This window comes from Aotus nancymaae, unplaced genomic scaffold (genome assembly GCF_030222135.1).
Source record: "Aotus nancymaae isolate 86718 unplaced genomic scaffold, 86718_ANA_hifiasm-v0.15.2.pri h1tg000007l, whole genome shotgun sequence".
NCBI lineage: Eukaryota > Metazoa > Chordata > Mammalia > Primates > Aotidae > Aotus > Aotus nancymaae.
The window spans coordinates 2,310,503-2,334,066 of NW_026988418.1; the positions used below are offsets into that span (position 1 = coordinate 2,310,503).

The 23,564-nt window shown below is 44.1% G+C and overlaps 1 protein-coding gene across 2 annotated transcripts in view; it reads right to left on the reverse strand.

Annotated features, from left to right (window-relative positions):
• Positions 1 to 23,564, reverse strand: part of RHBDL2 (rhomboid like 2) — a 59,175-nt gene that overhangs the window by 17,783 nt on the left and 17,828 nt on the right. For both annotated transcript variants that reach the window (XM_064372181.1, XM_064372180.1), the window contains exons 2-4: positions 15,989 to 16,359; positions 11,832 to 11,980; positions 10,085 to 10,197 (exon numbers count right to left, since the gene is read on the reverse strand). In XM_064372181.1, coding sequence (XP_064228251.1) covers positions 10,085 to 10,197; positions 11,832 to 11,980; positions 15,989 to 16,234 — 508 coding nt within the window. In that variant the 5' untranslated portion in view covers positions 16,235 to 16,359. The remainder of the gene's footprint in view (positions 1 to 10,084; positions 10,198 to 11,831; positions 11,981 to 15,988; positions 16,360 to 23,564) is intronic.

Below are 23,564 nucleotides of genomic sequence, written 5' to 3' on the forward strand. Positions count from 1 at the left end.
TGGGATTATAGGTGCCTACCACCATGCCCCCACACCCAGCTAATTTTTTGTATGTTTAGTAGAGGTGGGGATTCACCATGATGGCCAGGCTGGTCCTGAACTCCTGACCTCAGGTGATCCACCCGCCTCAGCCTTCCAAAGTGCTGGGATTACAGGCGTGAGCCACTGAGTCTGGCCTGATTAAATAATAATTTTTAACTATTTTTACTTTATTCATGGTATAAAAAATATTTTAATGAGTAGTATCATTAAATAAACGTCATTATTTTAAAAAATCTTTGTTAAATATTAGGACACAGAAATACAAAGATGTAAGCCAAGCACTGTGGCATGTGCCTCTAGTCCCAGCTATCTGGGAGGCTGAGGCAGGAGGACTGCTTGAGCCCAGGAGTTAGAGACCAGCCTGGGAAACATAGCAAGACCCCATCTCTATAAATTAATTAATTAATATAAAATGCAGAGATGTAATTTTAAAATCAGTTTTGGGGGCTTTTTTTTTTTTCTTGAGACAAAGTCTCACTCTGTTGCCCAGGCTGGACTGCAGTGGCACTGTCTCGGCTCACTACAACATCCGCCTCCCAGGCTCAAGCAATTCTCATGCCTCGACCTCCCAAATAGCTGGGATTACAGGTGCATACCACCACACCCAGCTAATATTTGTATTTTTTGCAGAGACAAAAATGGGGTTTCACTACATTGGCCAGGCTAGTCTCAAATTCCTGGCCTCAAGTGATCCACCAATGTTGGCCTCCCAAAGTGCTGAGATTACAGGAATGAGTCACCGCACCCAGCCAAATTCAGTTATTTTCTATAGAAAGTTTGCTCCTAGGCTGGGCATGGTGGCTCACCCCTGTAATTCCAGCACTTTGGGAGGCTGAGACAGGTGGATCACCTGAGGTCAGGAGTTTGAGACCAGCCTGGCCAACATGGTGAAACCCCGTCTCTACTAAAAATACAAAAAAACTAGCCGGATATGGTGGCATGCCCCTGTAATCCCAGCTACTCAGGAGGCTGAGGCTGGAGAATTTCTTGAACTTGAGAGGCAGAGGTTGCAGTGAGCCGAGAATGCACCATTCCACTCCAGCCTAGGCAGCTGAGCAAGACTCCGTCTCAAAAAAAAAAAGAAAGAAAGAAAATTTGCTCCTAGACTGGGCACGGTGGCTCACACCTGTAATCTGAGGACTTTGGGAGGCCAAGGCAGGTGGATCATGAGGTCAGGAGATCAAGACCATCCTCGCCAACATGGCGAAACTCTGTCTCTACGAAAAATACAGAAATTAGCCAGTCATGGTGACATGTGCCTATAGTCTCAGCTACTCAGGAGGCTCAGGGAGGAGAATTGCTTGAACCTGGGAGGTGGAGGTTACAGTGAGCCAAGATCACGCCACTGCACCCCAGCCTGGGCAACAGAGTGAGACTCTGTCTCAAAAAAAGAAATAAAAAAGAAAGAAAAGAAAAGAAAATTTGCTCCTAGTGTCTGCCATAGCCAAAATATTAACTTTTAAAAGTATGTATAACTTCAAATGCATCAAATGAAGTACTGCCTCATTGCCTGGGCTTACGCCAATGATACAAATATTTTCTTGTAATTTGGCTATTAATTCTTGCCTTCCCCAATGTCAATCATTAGTTATTGCAAACTAATCAGGAAGTACTACAATAAAGTTTAAAACCCACTATAACTTTTCACTGAGAAGTTCTAACACAGATTAGGAAATTATTTCCCAGTCTTTTTTTTTTTTTTTTTTTTTGAGATGGAGTTTCACTCTTGCTGCCCAGGCTGAAGTTCAATGGCACGATCTTGGCTCACGACAACCTCTGCCTCCCAGGTTCAAGCGATTCTCTTTCCTCAGCCTCCCAAGTAGCTGGGATTACAGGCATGTGCCACCACAACCAGCTAATTTTGTATTTTTAGTAGAGACGGGGTTTCTCCATGTTGGTCAGGCTGGTCTTGAACTCCTGACTTCAGGTGATCCATCTGCCTCTGCCTTCCAAAGTGCTGGGATTACAGATGTGAGCCACCACGCCCAGCCTATTTCCCAGCTTTTTAAGTGTGAACTTCTATAAGAGATGTTGCATCATTTTGTTGCAGCAAAATCATATAATGGTGGAATAATTTCCAATTATTAATTTTCAAAATGTTCTTTTCACAGCATAAGTATTTTTGGAAAAGTAGTTATTTTCTCACTCCTTGAGAGAAAAATGCTATCGTGTCCTCAAAGGGACATATTTTGTGCTTGTTTTTTCAACCACATCTGTTAGGTTGAGCATTACTACTGGAAAAACTTTTGTTATTACAGAAAAAATTTCAGAAAATTCTTTTTTAAAAAGAAAAATGCATAAGCTAATTTAAGTCAACAACTCTTCTAAGTAATTTGCCAAAAACTAATCAGCAAATCTCTGGAAGATACAAAAGATTTTTGTGATAAATCCTTAACTCAGATGTCCTTTACTCCTTGGAAAGATTACCCCATTTACACAGACTGCAGTAAATCTTACAGCACAAAAGGGAACAAGCCAATGAGGGCTTTCAGTTCCTTTGTGTGGTAGAACTCCCAAACTACCCCCAGGAAACTGCATATATAAAGTGTGTGTGTGTGTGTATCTATATCTATATATATAGATAGATATATATTTTTTTTTGAGATGGAGTTTCACTCTGTCTCACCCAGGCTCCAGGCTGGAGTGCAGCAGCATGATCTTGGCTCACTGCAGCCTCCGCACCCCTCATGACCCCCGATGATCCACCTGTCTCGGCCTCCCAAAGTGCTGGGATTACAGGCTTGAGCCACCACGCCTAGCTGAAACTGCACATATTTAAGTGACACATAAATACCAAAGGGAGTCTTTTGTCAATCTGTGTATTAAATATTAGTTAGGCACTCATTCCTCTGTCGCCCTGTGAAGAGGTGCCTTCCAGCATGATTATAAGTTTCCTGAGGCCTCCCAGCCATGAAGAACTATTTGAGCCAGTTCTTGAAAACTGTGATGCTGCTTTAAATTTTCTTATAATGCTCAGAGTTACTGTTCTTAAAATGTTTCTCATCTTCAGAAAATTAAGCCAAAGCAAAGTGTGAAAAACAAAATTGCCGGTGCCTGGAAATTATGTATGTCATTTACAAAGGTAAAATACTTAAATAGATGTCCCTCAGGCCTTGTGGAATCTAAATTCGGGCACTAATGACATGAGCCATGATAAGACCCCCTAATGAAACAAGACAGACCACCGTTGTTATCACACGGTGATATGGTGGATAAAGCTTCACCTAGTTAGGTGAGCTCCAGTGAAGAAAAAATTCAGTGGTAGCATTGTTCAATAACAACTGTAACCAAGATCTAGAAATCACTATCAAAATGAAGACTAAACAGAAATATACTAATCTCTATATAAAACTTGCTATATTAAAAAAAAAAAAAGACTTGTCTAAGCTTGGTTATCAACTTTAGAAAGTGAAGCCTAAAAGTTTTAAAATATGTTTTCATAATAAATGCCTTGTTCATGTTAAAAAAAAACTAATTAGGCTTGGTTTCTTGTTCACTTTTCTTTTCCTTTTCTTTTCTCTTTTTTTTTTTTTAGAAAGGATGTCTCTGTTGCCCAGGCTCAAGTGCAATGGCATGATCACAGCTCACTGCAGCCTCCATCTCCTGGGCCCAAGCAATCCTCCCACCCAGTCTCCCAAGTGGCTAAGACTACAGCCATGCACCACTGAGCTCTGCTAATTTTTTAAATTAAATATATATATATATTTTATTTTTATATTTAAAAATATATTTTTTATATTAAAAATATATTTTTTTATTTTGAAATTATATATATATACACATAATTGAGACGGAGTTTCATTCTCATTACCCAGGGCTGGAGTGCAATGGCGCGATCTCAGCTCACCGCAACCTCCCACTCCTGGGTTCAAGCAATTATCCTGCCTCAGCCTCCCGAGTAGCTGGGACTACAGGCGCGCACCACCATGCCCAGCTAATTTTTGTATTTTTAGTAGAGACGGGGTTTCACCATGTTGACCAGGATGGTCTCGATTTCTTGACCTCGTGATCCACGTGCCTCAGCCTCCCAAAGTGCTAGGATTATAGGCATGAGCCACCGTGCCCAGCTAAAAATATATATATTTTTTGAGACAGAGTCCCACTCTGTCGCCCAGGCTAGAGTACAGTGGTGCAATCTCAGCTCACTGCAACCTCTGCCTCCCGGGTTCAAGGGATTCTCATGCCATAGCCTCCTGAGTAGCTAGGATTACAGGTACACACCACCATGCCCGGCTAATTTTTATATTTTCAGTAGAAACCCGGTTTTGCCATATTGGTCAGGCTGGTCTCAAACTCCTGATCTCAAATGATCTGCCCACCTCGGCCTCCCAAAGTGCTAGGATTACAAGCATGAGCCACCATGTCCAGACTAATTTATTTTTTGGTAGAGACGGAGTTTTATTATGTTGCCCAGACTAGTCTCGAACTACTGAACTCAAGCAATCCTCCCGCCTCAGCCTCCCAAAGTGCTGGGATTATAGGCATGAGCCACTGTGCCTAGTCTTATTTTTCTTTTTACCATCCATAGGACTTTGCTCGATAGATTTCTTGCTCATTTTTTAGAAATAAATAGATTGGTAAAGAGCACCTACAAAAAACTTACAGTTGGCTGGGTGTGGTGGCTCATGCCTGTAATCCCAGCACTTTGGGAGGCCGAGGTAGGCAGATCACTTAAGGCCAGGAGTTTAAGACCAGCCTGACCAACATGGTGAAACTGTGTCTCTATTAAAAAAAAAAAAAATTAGCTGGGTATGGTGCCGCATGCCTGTAATCCCAACTACTCAAACTACTCAGAGGCTGAGGCACATGAATTGCTTAAAACTGGGAGGTGGAGGTTGCAGTGAGCAAAAATTGTACCACTTCACTCCAGCCTGGGTAACAGACTCTGTCTCAAGGAAAAAAAAAAAACTTACAGCTAACATTACACTTTGTGGCAAAAGACTAATTGCTTTCTGCCTAAGATTGGAAACAAGGCAAGAACATCTGTTCTCTTCACTCCTATTTAACATAGTGCTTGAAGTGCTAGCCAGCACAATAAGGCAAGAAAAAGAAACAAAAGACATACAGATTCAAAAGGAAGAAATTAACTGTCTCTATTTATAGATGACTTGATGATTTGCAGATGACATGGAAAATCCCAAGGAATCTAGAACAAAATAAAACAAAATCCCTACAACTAATAAGTGAGTTCAGCAAGGTCACAGGGTATAAGAACAACATGCAAAAATCAATGGTATTTCTGTATTCTAGCAATGAACACATGAACACTGAAATTTAAAATACCATTTAGGAGATATAAATAAGAGACACTGTTCATAGATCAAAAGACTTACTATAGAAAAGATATCAGCTCTCCCCAAATTGATGTACAGATTTAAGACAACTCCTATTAAGATCTCAGCAAGAATTTCTATAACTATAAACAGAATTATTCTAACACTTATATGGAAAGGGAAAGGAATTAGAACAGCTAAATTTTGAAAATGAAGAATAAAGTGAGAGGAATCACTCTGATTTCAAGACTTATTATATAGCTACAGTAATCAAGCCTATGTAGTATTGGTGGAGGGATACACACAGAAATTGATGGAATAAAAAGAACCCAGAATAGCCCCCACATAACTACAGGCAAATGATTTTTTATAATAGTGCAAAAGCAGTTCATTGAGGAAAAAGTCTTCAATGAATTGTTCTAGCATATCGCCCAGACTGGAGTGCAGTGGCATGATCTCAGCTCACTGCAACCTCTGCCTCCCAGGTTCAAGCAATTCTCGTGCCTCAGCCTCCCCATAGCTGGGATTACAGGCACGCGCCAGCATGCCCAGCTAATTTTCGTAGTTTTAGTAGAGAGAGGGTTTCACTATGTTGGCCAGGCCAGTCTCAAACTCCTGACCTCATGATGCACCTGCCTCAGCCTCCCAAAGTGCTGGGATTATAGGCGTGAGCCACTGAGCCTGGCCTACTATAACTGGATATCTTTAGGCCAAACAAACGAAAAGAACCTCAAACTCAAAATGGGTTGTATATTTGAAAGTAAAGGCTGGGTGAGGTGACTCACGCCTGTAATCCCAAGCACTTTGGGAGGCCGAGGTGGGCAGATCACCTGAGGTCAGGAGTTCAAGACTAGCCTAGCCAACATGGCAAAACCCCATCTCAACTAAAAATACAAAAATTAGCTGGGCATAGTGGTGGGTGCCTGTAATCTCAGCTACTCAGGAGGCTGAGGCCAGATAATCACTTGAACCTGGAAGGCAGAGGTTGCAGTGAGCCAAGATCACACCACTGCACTCCAGCCTGGGTGACAAGAGCAGAACACCATCTCAAAAAAATAAATAAATAAAATTAAAAAGAAAAAAAGTAATATATAAGGCTTGGAGCAGTGGCTCATGCCTATAATCCCAACACTTTAGGAGGCCAAAGCCAGAGGTTCACTTGAGCCCAGGAGTTCGAGGCTACAGGCTGCAGTAAGCTATGATTGCACCACTAAACTCCAGCCTAGGCAACCAAGTGGCACTGTCTCTAAAAATAAACAAACAAACAAATAAATATAAAGCATAAAACTATAACTTTTAGAAGATAACATTGGAAAACCTCTTCAGGACCTAAGGTTCAGTGAAAAGTTTTTAAGACATAACCCCAAAAGCACCATTCATAAATGGAAAAATTGGCAAGTTAGACTTCATCAAAATTTAGAATTGATGTTCTGTGAAAGACCTTGGCAAAAAGATAAAAAGACAAGCTACAGACTGGGCGAAAATATTTATAAACTACATATTCAGTTAAGGGCTAGCATCTAGAATATATAAAGAATTTTCAAAATTCAGCAGTTAAAAAAGTTAGCAAATAGGCAAAAAACAGAAGAGGCATTTCACTAAAGAAGATAGACAGAAGGCAGATAAGCACATAAAAAGATACTCAATAATGCATCTCAGAATGTCCCTCCAAATTTGAAAATAAAAGATATTCAACATCATTACCCATTAGGAAAATGCAAATTAAAACCATGATCAGATATCACTACCCACTTAGGAGTGAAATGGGGAAAAGCTCCCTTGCCCTCTCACAGGGCGTGTGATGGGGGTGTGGCTGGCTTCTTCAGTGCCCCACTGCTCAAACCTCTAGGGGAGCATACAGACGGGCAGGTTGCAGGGCTCTGACCCCACGGCAGCATCTAGGGGTGAATTTACAGCTGAAGCCCCAGTGGGCATGTGTTATAGAGTACTTTTTTAGTTTAGCCCTTCCATAGGTAACTTCTGCTACTCAGCTCAATTAGACTTCTGCCTTATTTCAAGGTCAGAGAGCTTTCTGTATCCCAGGGTTCTTGCCTTGGTATACTGGAAGAATTAGATCACATGAGGGCTTGGAGAAAGAGTGCAAGGTTTTTTGTTTGTTTGTTTATTTTTGAGACAAAGTCTCACTCTGTCACCAGGCTAGAGTACAGTGGCACGATCTCAGCTCACTGTAACCTCTGCCTCCCAGGTTCAAGTGATTCTCCTGCCTCAGCCTCCCCAGTAACTGGGACTATAGGCGTACACCACCACATCCAACTAATTTTACATATTTTTAGTAGAGATGGGGTTTCACCATGTTGGATCAAGACCAGGATGGTCTCCATCTCTTGACCTCATGATCTGCCTGCCTCGACCTCCCAAAGTGCTGGGATTACAGGCATGAGCCACCACGGTCGGCCGAGTGCAAGGTTTTATTGAATGGAAGTAGCTCTCGGCAGATGGGTTAGCCAGAAGGGTGATGGTTTTCCCCTGAAGTAGGGCCACTCGGCAGCCCAGGCTCTCCTCCGACTGCCTCAACCAAACTCCGCATCCTTCTGCTGCTGGTCAGTGGCCTGCTGGCCTACTGGCTCCTGTCCTGTCATCTGCCAATGTGTTCCTCCTGACATGCAGCTGCTTGCGTGTCTGCCGGCTAGGGTCTCAGAGTTTTTATAGGCACAGAATGGGGTGTGGCAGGCCAGGGTAGTATTGGGAAATGCACCATTTGGGCAGGAAAACAAAAATGCCTTGTCCTCACCTAAGTCCGTGAGCACAGGCCAGGGCGGGAGTGCAGGGGTAGAGCCCTAGCCAGGGACCATGCCCTCCTCTACCCAGCACTTCCCTTCCCTGCTTCCACATCACAAGCACAGGTAAAATTAAAAATCATGCAACACCAAATGGTGAATCTGAATCATTTATATATTGCCAGGGTGAATATAAAATGGGAGAGACATTCTAGAAAACATTCTTTAAATGTTTAATATTTAAAGAATTTTCTTTAAAAATTCACCTGAAATCCCAGCAAGGCCAAGGTGGGCAGATCATGAGGTCAAGAGTTCGAGGCCAGCTCCCTCTGTCACCCAGGCTGGATGGAGTGCAATGGTGCGATCTCGGCTCACTGCCAACATGGTGAAACCCCGTCTCTACTAAAAATACAAAAATTAGCTGGGCATGGTGACAGGCACCTGTAATCCTAGCTACTTGGGAGGCTGAGGCAGGAGGATCGCTTGAACCCAGGAGGCAGAAGTTGCAGTGAGTCAAGATCGTACCATTGCGCTCAAGCTGAGGTGACAGGGCGAGACTCTGTCTCAAAAGAAATTAACTAATTAATTAAATTTAAAAAGATGCCCCTATCATATGATCCTACAACTGTGCCTTTGGACATTTATCCTAGAGAACTGAAAACTGTGTTCACAAAGCCCCATACTGACATTCATAAAAACGTATACACAAGTGTTTAGAGTGGTGTTATTCCTAATAGCCAAAAACTGAAAACAACTCAGATGTCCTTCAATGAGTAAATGGTTAAACAAGTGGTGCTATATCCATTTTATGGAATAAATACTGGGCAATAAAAAGGAATAAACTACTGACACATGCAACAAACTAGATGAATCCCCGGAGAGTTATGCTGAGTGAAGAAAATCAATCCCACAAGGCTATCTACCGGATTATTCCATTTATATAATATTCTTCAAATGACAAAATTATAGAAATAGAGAACAGATCACTAGTTGCCAGGGGTAAAGGAGGGTGGGAGGGAAGGCAGTGGAGCTATAAAAAGGCAACGTGGGGGATCCATATGGCTTGGAAATGTTTTGTACCCTGACTGTATCAACGTGGATATCCTAGTTGTGATACAGTACTAATGTTTTGCAAGATGCCACCATTGGGGGTAGCTGGTTTAAAGGGTACATGAGAGCTCTAGGCATTATTTTTAACAACTGCATGTAAATCTACAATTATCTCAAAATTAAAAGTTTAATTTTTTTTAAAATGTTTCCAATAAATAAACAAATGAATGGATTGGAATTCAAATATTTTCTTCCCTTACCATAATAGATCACCTTAGATGCACCCAGTTTTAGAGATCACTGCCATATGCCGCTCATAACTACTGTCTTTGGGCCCCATAAGTTATTCTCTACATTCCCTTAATGTCATCTTTCTTAAATGCAAATCTGATCATGTTATTTCTCAAAATCATTAGTCTGCAGTTTTCTTTATTCCTTTTTTTTTTTTTTTTTTTTTGAGACAGAGTCTCGCTATTGCCCAGGCTGGAGTGTGAGGTACAGTGGCATGATCTTGTCTCACTGCAATCTCTGCCTCCTGGGTTCAAGCGATTCTGGTGCCTGAGCCCCCTGAGTAGCTGGGATGACAGAGGTGTGCCACAATTCCAAGCTAATTTTTGTATTTTTAATAGGGACAGGGTTTCACCATATTGGCCAGGCTGGTCTCAACTCCTGGCCTCAAGTGATCCACCCAACTCGGCCTCCCAAAGTGCTGGGATTACAGGTGGAAGCACCTGGCATACTTGCATTTTCAGTTATGCAAAACCCTGTCTTGACTGTGAGCTACCTGAGGATAGGCACAATGACTAGTCCTTATGTGCGATATTATCTCTAATTAAATGACCTCTAAGGCTTAGTGTTCCCTGGCACGTATTAGGAGTACAATAAACCGACTTAAAGAAGGCCACTGTAAGTGTTTATTTCCTTTGCTTTTAATCCTAAGAGCCCAGAGGTATTGATTCTGTGTTACCTGAGAACACTGACCTGCAATCACTCCTGCCAGGTACACCAGCCCCACACGGAGGCCTTTGTGGACCATTTCCAAGGGAATACCCAAAACAAGCTGCATACAAAGATTCCCCAAGATGTGCTGAACTCTGCAACGACAAACAATAGTTGTCAAATATTATGACTAAACCAAGCAGTTATTTCCCAGGGAGACAAACAAACTTTCATGTGTTTTTTCTAGTTAAGGATTTGCTTAACTAGAATTCCATTTTCTAATTTTTTTTAGCAGAAAACTTTTTTCTTTTTTTCTTTCACGCATGTGTGTGCGTGTATGTGTGTCAGTCTTTTTCATGTGTGTGTGTGCACGTGTGTGTGTGTGTGTGAGCAGAGATTGCACCACAACCTCCACCTCACGGGTTCAAGCGACTCTCATGCCTCAGTCTATCAATTAGCTGAGACTACAGGCATGTGCCACCACTCCCGGATAATTTTTTTTTCTTTTTTCTTTGAGACGGAGTTTCGCTCTTGTTACCCAGGCTGGAGTGCAATGGCGCGATCTCGGCTCACCGCAACCTCCACCTCCTGGATTCAGGCAATTCTCCTGCTTCAGCCTCCTGAGTAGCTGGGATTACAGGCACGCGCCACCATGCCCAGCTAATTTTTTGTATTTTTAGTAGAGACGGGGTTTCACCATGTTGACCAGGATGGTCTCGATCTCTTGACCTCGTGATCCACCCGCCTCGGCCTCCCAAAGTGCTGGGATTACAGGCGTGAGAATTTTTTTTCTTTTTTGAAACAGAGTCTCCCTCTGTCACCCAGGCTGGAGGGCAATGGTGCGATCTCGGCTCACAGCAACCTCCACCTCCCAGGTTCAAGCAATTCTCCTGCTTCAGCCTCCCTAGTAGCTGAGATTACAAGTACCCACGACCATGCCCAGCTAATTTTTGTATTTTTAGTAGAAACAGGGTTTCACCATGTTAGACTGGTCTCGAACTCCTGACCTCAGTGATCCACCCATCTCAGCTTTCCAAAGTGCTGGGATTACAGGTGTGAGCCACCACGCCAAGCCAATTTTTGTATTTTTAGTAGAGACAGGGTTTCGCCATGTTGACCAAGTTGGTTTGAACTCCCAACCTCAGGTGATCCACCCGCCTTGGCCTGGCAAAGTGCTGGGATTACAGGTATAAGCCACCATTCCTGGACCCTCTGGGCATTTTTTATGGGAAAAAAAATAACTTCTGTTTAAGGCCCTGTTAGATATTTTTGGCACTTGCATCCAAAACATTCCTAATTTATATAACCCCACACATGATATATCCTACACAGCCTTGCAAATTTTTTTTTTTTTTTTTTTTTGAGATGGAGTCTCACTCTTGTCGCCCAGGCCGGAGTGCAGTGGCACAATCTCAGCTCACTGCAACCTCCACCTCCCAGGTTCAAGCAATTCTCCTGCCTCAGCCCCCTGGGACTATAGGTATGTGCCACCATGCCTGGCTAATTTTTTTTTATTTTTAGTAAAGATGGGTTTTCATCGTAGCAGCCAGGCTGGTCTCGAACTCCCGACCTCAAGTGATCTGCCTGCCTCGGCCTCTGTGACTACATCTTCTAAGCCTCAGACATAAAACAGCAGGAGTAATACCTACTACCCCTCAGGGTTGCTGTGAAGATCAAACAAGATTATGGACATGAAAGTGCCTTATCAATAATACAGTACCTAATAAATGTTAGAGGTTACAAGGATATAATCACCTCTGATACCACGGGCTTCACTGTCATTGCTTACCCAGCATGTACCAGCATGTATGAGATAAACCTCCAGGCTTCTTCCCTCTTCTCAGGACTGTAGATAAAGGGACTCTCCAAGATGCCTGTGTCCAAGGTGATCCACTGTTTCTGAGGCTTCCACACAGCATAGTAAATAAACACTGCCAGCTGATGGAGGGAACAGACATATGTGTTAACCATACCTTCTCCAGAGAGGGGCCCCATTCAAGCCCGTGGACAGTAACTGTTTCGGATGATTCAGCTCTCAAGTGGGCCACACCATAGTGCCAGAAGATGACATGAAATACACTTCTCCACCATCCCCCACTGTGATGGTTCCCACCATACCCCACTTCCTCTGATGGTTGGGAGCAGTGCTAGCTCACATTGTAAGGAAGAATTTGTGAACCCCTTTGGCCCTGCTCTTGGACACTCTGCTTTCTGACACCATGTTCTCTACCACCCTCTCCATCTTAAATACCCACTGCCCTCATCATCGCACCAACGGATCTTTCATTTACAACTTGCTACGAAAATAGATCAATGGCTGGGCGCAGTGGCTCACGCCTGTAACCCCAGCACTTTGAGAGGCCGAGGCTGGCAGATCACAAGCTCAGGAGTTCAAGACCAGGCTGACCAACATGGTGAAACCCCATCTCTACTAAAAATACAAAAATTAGCCGAGCATGGTGGCGTGCCCCTGTAATCCCAACTACTCAGGGAGCTGGGGCAGGATAATCGGTTGAACACGGGAGGCAGAGGTTGCAGTGAACCAAAATCATGCCACTGCACTCCAGCCTGGGCAGGACAGAGGGAGAAAAGAAAGAGAGAGAGAAAGAGAGAGAGAGACGGAGAGAGAGAAGGAGGGAGGGAGGGAGGGAAGATCAATGCTGGCTTCCAAAGAATAGAGCAGGGAAAGGGAAAAGTAGTTACTTGCCGGGGGAGAGACCTGGCAAACACTGCCTTAACCAAGGGATGGAGGTGAAGGTCCCAGTGATGCCATGTGACATCCTCAATTTTCTGAGCCTATGTGATGGGAAGGGCCCTTCGCCTCCATGGTATTCTTCCTCCAAACTCATAACTCCAGTTAAATCATGAGAAAAGCATCAGATAAACCCCAGCCGGGGGACATTCTACAGGCTCCCTGGCCAGTCCCCCTCAAGACTATCAGAATCATGAGAAACAAAGACTGAGAAGCTGCCACAGGTCAGAGGAGCCTGGGGAGACATGGCAGCTAAATGCAGTGGGTACCAGAAGAACAGAAATAGGACAACAGGGGAGAAACTAGTAAAAATCCAGAAAAATCTGGAGTTTAGTTAGTAATATGCCAATGTCAGTTTCTCGGTTTTGACAAGTGTACTATGGGGCCAGGCGCAGTGGCTCCTGCCTATAATCCCAGCCCTTTGGGAGGCCGAGGCAGGTGGATCACCTGAGGTCAGGAGTTCAAGACCAGCCTGACCAACATGGTGAAACTACGTCTCTACTAAAAATATAAAAAGTTAGCCAGGTGTGGTGGTGCGTGCCTGTAATCCCAGCTACTCGGGAGGCTGAGTCAGGAAAATCACTTGACCCTGGGAGGCAGAGGTTGCAGTGAGCTGAGATTGCGCCACTGGCACTCCAGCCTGGGCGAGAGAGCAAGACTCTGTCTCAAAAAAAAACTACTATGGAAATGTAATGTACTATATACAGAGATTACCCTGAGTTTGGAAAAAAAAAGGGAAAGAAATGTCGAATATAAACAATAGGAGGAGCTGGGTGAGAGGCATACAGGAACTTTCTATTTTATCTTTACAACTTTTCTATAGTGGTAAAATTATTCCAAAATAAAAAGTTCATTTAAAAAAAATTTTTTAAGACAGTTTCGCTCTTGTTGCCAAGGTTGGAATACAAGACGCCATTTCAGCTCACTCCAACCTCCGCCTCCTGGGTTCAAGTGATTCTCCTGTTTCAGCCTCCTGAGTAGCTGGGATTACAGGTGCCTGCCACTACGCCCAGCTAATTTTTGTTATTTTTAGTAGAGACATGGTTTCACCATGTTAGCCAGTCTGGTCTCGAACTCCTGACTTCATGTGATCTGCCCGCCTCAGCCTCCCAAAGTGCTGGGATTACAGGTTTGAGCCATGCAGCCTGGACATTTTTAAATTTTTTTTTTTTTTTTTTTTTTTTTTTTGAGACAGTTTCACTCTTGTTACCCAGGCTGGAGTGCAATGGCGCGATCTCGGCTCACCGCAACCTCCGCCTCCTGGGTTCAGGCAATTCTCCTGCCTCAGCCTCCTGAGTAGCTGGGATTACAGGCACGCGCCACCATGCCCAGCTAATTTTTGTATTTTTTAAGTAGAGACGGGGTTTCACCATGTTGACCAGGATGGTCTCGATCTCTTGACCTCGTGATCCACCTGCCTCGGCCTCCCAAAGTGCTGGGATTATAGGCGTGAGCCACCGCGCCCGGCCCCATTTTAAAATTTTTAATTTAAAATGGAGAAGACACACACACAGCTGATTAGAACACCAGACAACCTATAGGCTGAAAGTATAACAGGAGGGAGAAGCAGGAAAAACAGATACAGATGCTTCAGATCCAGACAACTTCCCAGTTGCAAGCAGCCTCGCAGTAAAATCCTGTGGAAAAAAAGTTAGAACTGTGCCCCTTCAACCTAAACAGACTTGATCACAGCATCTCCCGGGATGCTTACACCTCAGGCTTACCTTGATCTGAGCCATCAGAGGCTTGGTCCCTGCAACAGTTAATTTTATGTGTCAACTTAGCTAGGCTATGCTACCCAAACATTTGCTCAAACATTATCCTAGATGTTTTTGTGAGGGTATGGTTTATATTAACATTTAAATCAGTAGTCTTAGCCTTGTCTAATCAGTTGAAGGCCTTGCAAGAGAAAAGACTGTCCTCTGTTAGGAAAGGGGAATTCTGCCAGGAGAACTCTACCCTTGGACTTGAACTGCAAGTCTTCTCTGGGCCTCCAGCCTGCCAGCCTTCCCTGAAGATTTTGGACTTGCCAAGCCTCCATAACCATTTGAGCTAATTCCTTGAAATAAATGGGTTTTTTTGAGATGGAATTTTACTCTTGCCCAGGCTGGAGTGCAATGGCACGATCTCATCTCACTGCAGCCTCCACCTCCCGGGTTCAAGCAATTCTCCTGCCTCAGCCTCCCGAGCAGCTGGGATGACAGGCACGCACCACCATGCCAGGCTCATTTTTGTATATTTAGTAGAGACAGGGTTTTACCCTATTGGCCAGGCTGGTTTCAAATTCCCAACCTCAGGTGATCTGCCCGCCTCAGTCTCCCAAAGTGCTGAGATTACAGGCATGAGCCACTACGTCTGGCTTTTAAAATAAATCTTAATCTCTCTTCCCCCAGCACACACACACCTATTGATTCTGTTTTTCTGAAGAACTCTGACTAATACAGTTTCTGGTAAGGAAGCTGAAGCATCAGTGCATCAATGGGAATTAAAAGGATTACATTAGGAACTTCCTAATGCCCGTGAAGTCACACCCCACAGGCAGCCATGATTGGCCAGCTCCTTTGCAGGACATCAAGTGTGGGTGAAAACACTAGGTGCCATGAGATAGAGGGGAGCCTCATCCTGGCCCTGTGATTATGATGTGACCTTGGGAAAGTCATCCCACCTCTCTGAGACTTGCAGTCTTTTCTGGAAAACAAGAGGACTGTCTAGATCAGAGCTTGACAACACACCACATGCTGCCTTAAGTAGCCGTTGTTAAAGGATCCCGTTTTTTTCCCACTGAAATTCAGAAACAGCCTATCATACTTCTAAACCTGGAGCCTCAGAAAGGCCTTACCAACCAGTCTAAATTGGTTCATGAGAGAAAACCCATGTGCAACCCCAGGATGATTTGGTTCCTAAAAACATCACGGTTAAAATGAAAGGAAGCTACTGAAAATGTAGCCACAGCTGGGCAGATTTGTCTGACAAATAAAACTCTGCCCTGGGTTGGCAGTGACTGGGAGCGTACGGAAAGCCCCCAAAGGCAGCTCCGGGGAGGAAGGAGGCAGAGGTTAGGTGTGTGCTGTCCCCATCCCCGCCAAGCTCTGTCACATGTTCCCAGTCCCTTCTCTAGATCTACACCTGACCCCTAGTTTGTTTGCAACTCCTTCATGCCACTTACCCCGGTGCCCACCCCGCTCCCCATTCACCTCGGCCAGGCTGATGGAGATGATGAACACGGGGGGTGGGAAGCAGTTAGCTCTCTCCAAGTATGTTCCTCGGGACTTTTCGGGAAGCATCCATTTTGAGACGATCCTATGGACCTTTTTATTCTTGGCACGATCTTTCCCTGCCCCATCCTCTCTCATTTTCTCCTCTTCCTCCAGCTCTTCTTTCATCTCTCTCTCCATATTCAGATTCATGCTCTCCATCTCCAGATCATGAGCAGCAGCCATTGTCCTGGGTCCTTCCTCCACCCCAGAGGGACATGAATGCCAGGGAACAGCAGGTGGCCCCAGGTCTTCAGGGTGCGGCTCTTTCCTGGGCTGTCTGGCGCAACCACTGCTTTCCAGGGCCTTTCCTGTGTGTGAAGAAAAGGCAGCCGAAGATGATCAAAATGATCGAAACCTCCTAAATGGTCCAAAATAAAGTTTTCTCTGCATTGTTTTAAAAAGCATGAGCCAAAGAACCAGGTGGCTGAGATTAAAACACAGCTGTACCACGTATCATCTGTAAGTTAACATCAGATAAATCACTTAATTAAATTCTCTGAGTCAGCTCACTGCAACCTCTGCCTCCTGGGTTCAAGCAATTCTTCTGCCTCAGCCTCCTGAGTAGCTGAGATTACACGTGTGCACAATCACGCCTGGCTAATTTTTGTATTTTTAGTAGAGAAGGGGTTTCACCATGTTGGCAAGGCTGGTCTCAAACTCCTGACCTCAAGTGATTTACCCACCTTGGCCTCCCAAAGTGCTGGGATTACAGGCATCGCCACTGAACCTGGCCCTGTTTTTAGCCATTCAAAGTGTATAATTCAGTTAATTGAGTACATTTGCAATGTTGTGCAACTATCACCACTAGTTCCAAAACTTTCTCGGCCGGGCGCAGTGGCTCAAGCCTGTAATCCCAGCACTTTGGGAGGCCGAGGCGGGTGGATCACGAGGTCAAGAGATCGAGACCATCCTGGTCAACATTGTGAAACCCCGTCTCTACTAATACAAAAAAATTAGCTGGGCATGGTGGCGCGTGCCTGTAATCCCAGCTACTCAGGAGGCTGAGGCAGGAGAATTGCCTGAACCCAGGAGGCGGAGGTTGCGGTGAGCCGAGATCGCGCCATTGCACTCCACTCCAGCCTGGGTAACGAGAGCGAAACGCCGTCTCAAAAAAAAAAAAAAAAACTTTCTCATCACAAACAAAAACCTGATACCCATTCCCATTAAGCAGTTAATTCCTATTGTCCTCTTGCCATAGTCCCTGGCAATGACGAATCGGCTTTCTGTGTCTATGGATTTACCTATTCTGGATATTTCATATATATGAAATCATACAATATGTATGTACCATACAGTGCATGGCCTTCTGTGCTTGACTTCCTTCACATAATGTTTTCAAAGGCCATGCATGTTGTAGCAAGGGTCAGAATCTCCTGTTTGTTTGTTTTTTTGGGGGGGTTGGGGGCAGGCAGAGTCTTGCTCTGTTGCCCAGGCTGGAATGCAGTGGCATGATCTCAGCTCACTGCAACCTCCACCTCCCGGGTTCAAGAGACTCTCCGGGCTCACCTCCCAAGTAGCTGGAATTGTAGGCGCCTGCCACCATGCCTAACTAATATATATATATATATTTTTTTTTTTTTGAGACTGAGTTTCGCTCTTGTTACCCAGGCTGGAGTGCAATGGTGCGATCTCGGCTCACCGCAACCTCTGCCTCCTGGGTTCAGGCAATTCTCCTGCCTCAGCCTCCTGAGTAGCTGGGATTACAGGCACACGCCACCATGCCCAGCTAATTTTTTGTATTTTTAGTAGAGACAGGGTTTCACCACATTGACCAGGATGGTCTCGATCTCTTGACCTCGTGATCCACCCGCTTTGGCCTCCCAAAGTGCTGGGATTACAGGCTTGAGCCACCGCGCCCGGCCAATATTTTGTATTTTTAATAGACATGGGGTTTCCCCATGTTGGCCAGGCTGGTCTCAAACTTCTGACCCCAAGTGATCCACCCACCTCGGCCTCACAAAGTGCTGGGATTACAGGCATGAGTCACTGCACCCAGCAGAATTTCCTTTTTTATGGCTGAATGCTACTGCGTTGTATAGACATGCCACATTTTATTTCTCCACTCATCTGTTTATAGCCATTTGGGCTGTTTCCACCTTTTGGCTATTGTGAATGAACATCCCTGTAAAGTTTTGTTTAAACATCTGTTTCTAGTTTGAATGGGGGTGTATACCTATGAGTGGAATTGCTGGGTCATATAATTAATTCTATGTTTAACTTATTGGGAAACCCTCAGATTCCATTTTAAACTCAGGATAATGATAGCACTTGCCTCATAACATTGCTGGGAAGATTACTTGAGATAATGCATGTGAAGCACTTAGAACAGTAAGCTCTTGGAGGCCAAGGTGGGCAGATCACTTGAGGTCAGGAGTTTTAGAGCAGACTGACCAACATGGTGAAACCTCGTCTCTACTAAAAATACAAAAATCAGCTGGGCATAGTGGCACACGCCTGTAATTCCCGCTATTTGGGAGGCTGAGGCACGAGAATCACTTGAACCTGGGAGGTGGTGGTTGTAGTGAGCCAGATTCATGCCACTGCACTCCAGACTGAGTGACAGAGCAAGACTCTGTCTCAAAAAAAAAAAAAAAAGAACAGTAACTGGCACATAGTAAGCACCCTATAATTATTAGTTGTTATTGGCTATGGACGGATGGATGGGTTTTAGATGGATGGATGGATAGATGGAAGGGATGGAGCTGAGCCTGGGGCTGTTCTTACACTGCATGTTACTGAGAATCAGATCAAGTTCAATTGATTTTCAAATAAAACTCATTAGGCAAGTTTTCACATTACAATAGGTTATAGTCAATACATTTAGGAAGAGACATTTTTCTTTTCCCCAACAACTTTTCTGAAATAAAGTCTTTCTCTCCACTGCATTTTTTACCCACTCACTCACCCACCTCCCAGAGTCAGACATTCAGTCCATAGATATAACTATATTTTATTAATTTCCCTTGAATATTGATTTTTTTTCTAGTTTTTGCCACATCTCATAATTGACAAAACTACAATGTGGATTTAAGATCAGCAGCTTTTAACTACAAATATTAAAGTATTTCAGTTCAATTAGGGACAGCTCTCATTGTATAAATCAGCCTTATTGTAAATCTAAATATCATACATAATCATTTTATGAGGAAATAAAATTCCATATTGTTAACAACTTTGTAAAAGGAGCTACAAAATAAGGATTACATTTGCCCTTATCTTGGAATTTCAACAGTTCCAGAATTTTACAACTTCGCGACCACCATTTTAAGTGTGTTAATGCCTAAACATATTTCCTGCGCTGCAAAATAGTCGACCCCATCGGTTTAGCCAAAACTCGCTGCATGTCTGCTTTCTGCCTTGCCTTGTGCCATAAAGCAGACATGTAGTTCTATCTACTTTAGGCTCCAGCACCAAATGAGCACATTGGTAGCAATTTGAAGCATTTGGAGTTTTCTTATTTTTGGGCGGGGGACAGAGTCTGGCTCTGTGGCCCAGGCTGGAGTACAGTGGCATGATCTCAGCTCATTGAAACCTCCACCTCCTGGGTTCAAGCGACTCTCCTGCCTCAGCCTCCCAAGTAGCTTGAATTACAGGCGCCCTCCACCATGCCAGCTAATTTTTGTATTTTTAGTAGAGATGAGTTTTCACCATGTCGGCCAGGCTGGTCTTGAACTCTTGGTCGCCCAAAGTGCTGGGATTACAGGCGTGAGCCACAGCACCCAGCCTATTTTAATTTTTTTGAGACAAGCTCTCTCTCTGTCACCCAGTCTGGAATGCAGTGGCAGGATCACAGCTCACTGCAGCCTCTACTTCCCAGGCTCAAGCGAGCCTCCCACCTCAGCCTCCCAAGTAGCTGGGACTGCAAGCATACACGCCACCATGCCCAGCTATTTTTTTTCTCTGTTGAGATGGTGTCTTCCTGTGTTATCCAGGCTGGTCTCAAACTCCTGGGCTCCAGCGATCCTCCCGCCTCAGCCTCCCAAAGTTCTAGGATTACAAGTGTGAGCCACTGCAGCCAGCCAGAATTTTGGTTTTACCTCTCAGTCAATTACTATCTCCTCCAACTCCCTTACCTGTCCACCCTGTTTCCTGAGAAGAGGGGCCGCTCTCTGATTTAGCTGATCTCCAACACCTGGTGCTGTAATGCTCACAGGTGCTCCTTCCAGTCTCTGACATTTCCCCATCTCTCCTACTCATGTTTATCTCCTTTCCCACTCCTGAATTTCTGAGGAAATATTACCTATCAGATTGGTAACAATGAAAAAGACTCAGGCTGGGTGCGGTGGCTCACGCCTGTAATCCCAGCACTTTGGGAGGCCGAGGTAGGTGGATCATCTGAGGTCAGGAGTTCAAGACCAGCCTGGCTAACATAGTGAAACCCCATCTCCACTAAAAATACAAAAATTAGCTGGGCGTGGTGGCAGGCACCTGTAATCCCAGCTACTCAGGAGGCTGAGGCAAAAGAATCACTTGAAACTGGGAAGCAGAGGTTTCAGTGAGCTGAACTTGTGCCATTGCACTCAATCCTGGACCACAAGAGCGAAACTCTATCTTCAAAAACAAAAGAGAAAAAGAAAAAAAAACTGATACTATCCCATATTTATGAGACTGTGTGGAATTGGGTGCAGTATATGAGGTATAAATTAATGCAGCCATTTGGAAGGCAACTGGCCAATGTCTATAAACTGTAAACAGCATACACCTTTCAACAGAACCATCCAACTTCTAGAAATCCACCCTTTCAAGGTATTTGAGCGCATACACAAAGCTATATTTATAAGCAATCTAGATGAACTTCAGTGGGGTTGCTGTCTTTTGTAACAGTTCTAATTCTTAGGTAGTTCATCCTTACCCTGCTGGAATCTACTCACCAGCTCCTGGGTCCAAGGTTTCCTTCCCTAGGGCCTCACAAGGCAAATCAAATCAAAGGTCATGTCATTAATTTTGTCCTTCCTTGGGCGTGGCCTGTATATAAACTCCATGGGCTCTATAGGTCAAACTTGGGATACAGTGTCCAGAAACACACTTCAGATTACCAGAATTTTTGGAAACCCAATTGAATGGAGCAGCAGTCTCAAAACAAAACAATGATTACGACACATTATAGTCTCAACGAAATATAAAAGCACCAACAGCTGTCCATTCATTTACTTGGCACCTGAGCATTCATTCACTGGGTGTCATTCACTGGGTGGATATTTACTGCACTGACTCTGCTTTCTTACTCACTAAGCAAACCTCCTACCTCTTATCTGCAGCAAGTTGCTGCCCATTCTTTTTTGAAAGGCCTCACATACACAGATCAATACTGGGTGGCACTGCTGTGAAAAGTTCTCGTCCTACAGGTAGGGAACAACTGGGTAGATTGTTATAATGTCTCTAGCCTTCTGGTTTAAAATGGAAATGTTCCTTGTGCACACTGAGAACCAAAACCCTTTCATAGGTTCCTAGGATTGGGGAAGGAGAAAAAGAACCAAACCCTTTCCTTCATGGTTGGCAAGTATTCTTTTTTAAAAAATATTTTAACTTTATTGTTAACTTTTTTTTTTTTTTTTTTTGAGATGGTGGCCTCCCTATGTTGTCCATCCTGGTCTCAAATCCTTGAATTCAACGGATCCTCCCCACTTGACCTCTCAAAGCACTGGGATTACAGGCGTGAGACAGCTTGTAATCCACAAGTATTCTCAAGAGAAAACATAGAAAGATCCCACCTGGCCAAAAGTACTCTTTTTTTTTTTTTTTTTTTTTTGAGATGGAGTCTCGCTCTATCACCCAGGCTGGAGTGCAGTAGTGCAACCTCAGCTCACTGCAACCTCCCCATCCTGGGTTCAAGTAATTTTGCTGCCTTGGCCTCCTGAGTAGCTAGGATTACAGGCATGCACCACCACGCCCAGCTAATTTTTGTATTTTTAGTAGAGACGGGGTCTCACCATGTTGGTCAGGCTGGTCTCAAACTCCTGAGCTCGTGATCCGCCTGCCTCGGCCTCCCAAAGTGCTGGGATTACAGGCATGAGCCGCCATGCCCAGCCCACAAGTACTCTTAAAAGGAAACACAGAAAGAATTTTCCTGATTCCTGACTTTGCCTGGAATAAGCATTACTTATTATCCATCACAGAGCCAGTGTGTTGGCCAAAGACTTGAAAGGGCACTGTGCTCATTTATCCAGGACAGTGGACTACCTTAAAAAAAAAAATGTAAAAAAGAGATTTCTTTTCTCCTCTCTTTTTTTCTCTCTCTTTTTTTTTTTTTTGAGACCGACTTTTGCTCTTGTTGCCCAGGCTAGAGTGCAATGGTGCGATCTCAGCTCACTGCAACCTCCGCTTCCCAGGTTCAAACGATTCTCCTGCCGCACCCTCCCGAGTAGCTGGGATTACAGGCATCCACCACCACGCCTGGCTAATTTTGTATTTTTAGTAGAGACAAGGTTTCACCACGTTGGTCAGGCTGGTCTCAAACTTCTGACCTCAAGTGATCCACCTGCCTAGGACTCCCAAAGTGCTGGGATTACAGGGGTGAGCCACTGTGCCTGGCCAAAAAGAGATTTCTTTAAAAATATTTACATAGGAGACTCCTAACATTTGCAAGAGATTTTTCCAGACCTTTCAGACACCCTAATCCAATACCTACTACATAGTGTCTCCCAAAATTACTTTGTAAACTATAGCCAGGCCAGGCAGAGTAACTCACACCTGTAATCCCGGCACTTTGGGAGGCCGAGGCGGTCAGATCACTTAAGGTCAGGAGTTTGAGAATAGCCTGGCCAACGTGAAGAATCCCTGCCTCTACTAAAAATACAAAAATTAGCCAGGCATGGTGGCATGCACCTGTAATCCCAGCTACTCAAGAGACTGAGGCAGGAGAATTGCTTGAACCTTGGAGGCAGAGTTTGCAGTGAACCGAGACTGTGCCACTGCACTCCAGCTTGGGCGACAGAGTGAAACTCCATCTAGAGGGAAAAAAAAAAAAAAAACTATAGCCAGAAAATTTTGAGTGATTCCATGTCAGTCCTTAAATGATTCTATAAACGTAGAAGTAAAGTTATTTATAAAATTGTTATTTGAAGAGTATTGATCATACCCAATACTTTGCACCTGAGATCCCAACGAAGGAAAGAAAAAGAAAACATGGTTAGTTGAGTCTCTTCTTATCTTTTAGTAAAGATTAATCTCTCTCTTGATGAGCAGTTTTGCACTGGCTGGTGCACTCACTAAACAACTTTTCCTTGTATCTCAGTGACACACATGGTTGATCTAATGCTATCAGGGATCTCAGACACCACTGAAATTGACATGCCATGCCAATTTATCCAAAAATTCTATCTGTAGCCAAAAAACAAAGTCACTTTCTTATACCTCCTCGCTTTCTCTTTGTTTGTATCACTGGCACTATTAAGTGATTTATTTTATGAATCTTTTCTACTCTGCAAACAAGAAACAAATATTTTAATCACTGCATGCAAACTACATAAAAGATAATAGTCCTGAGAGATGTCCAGGCAGAGCAGTAGGCCTG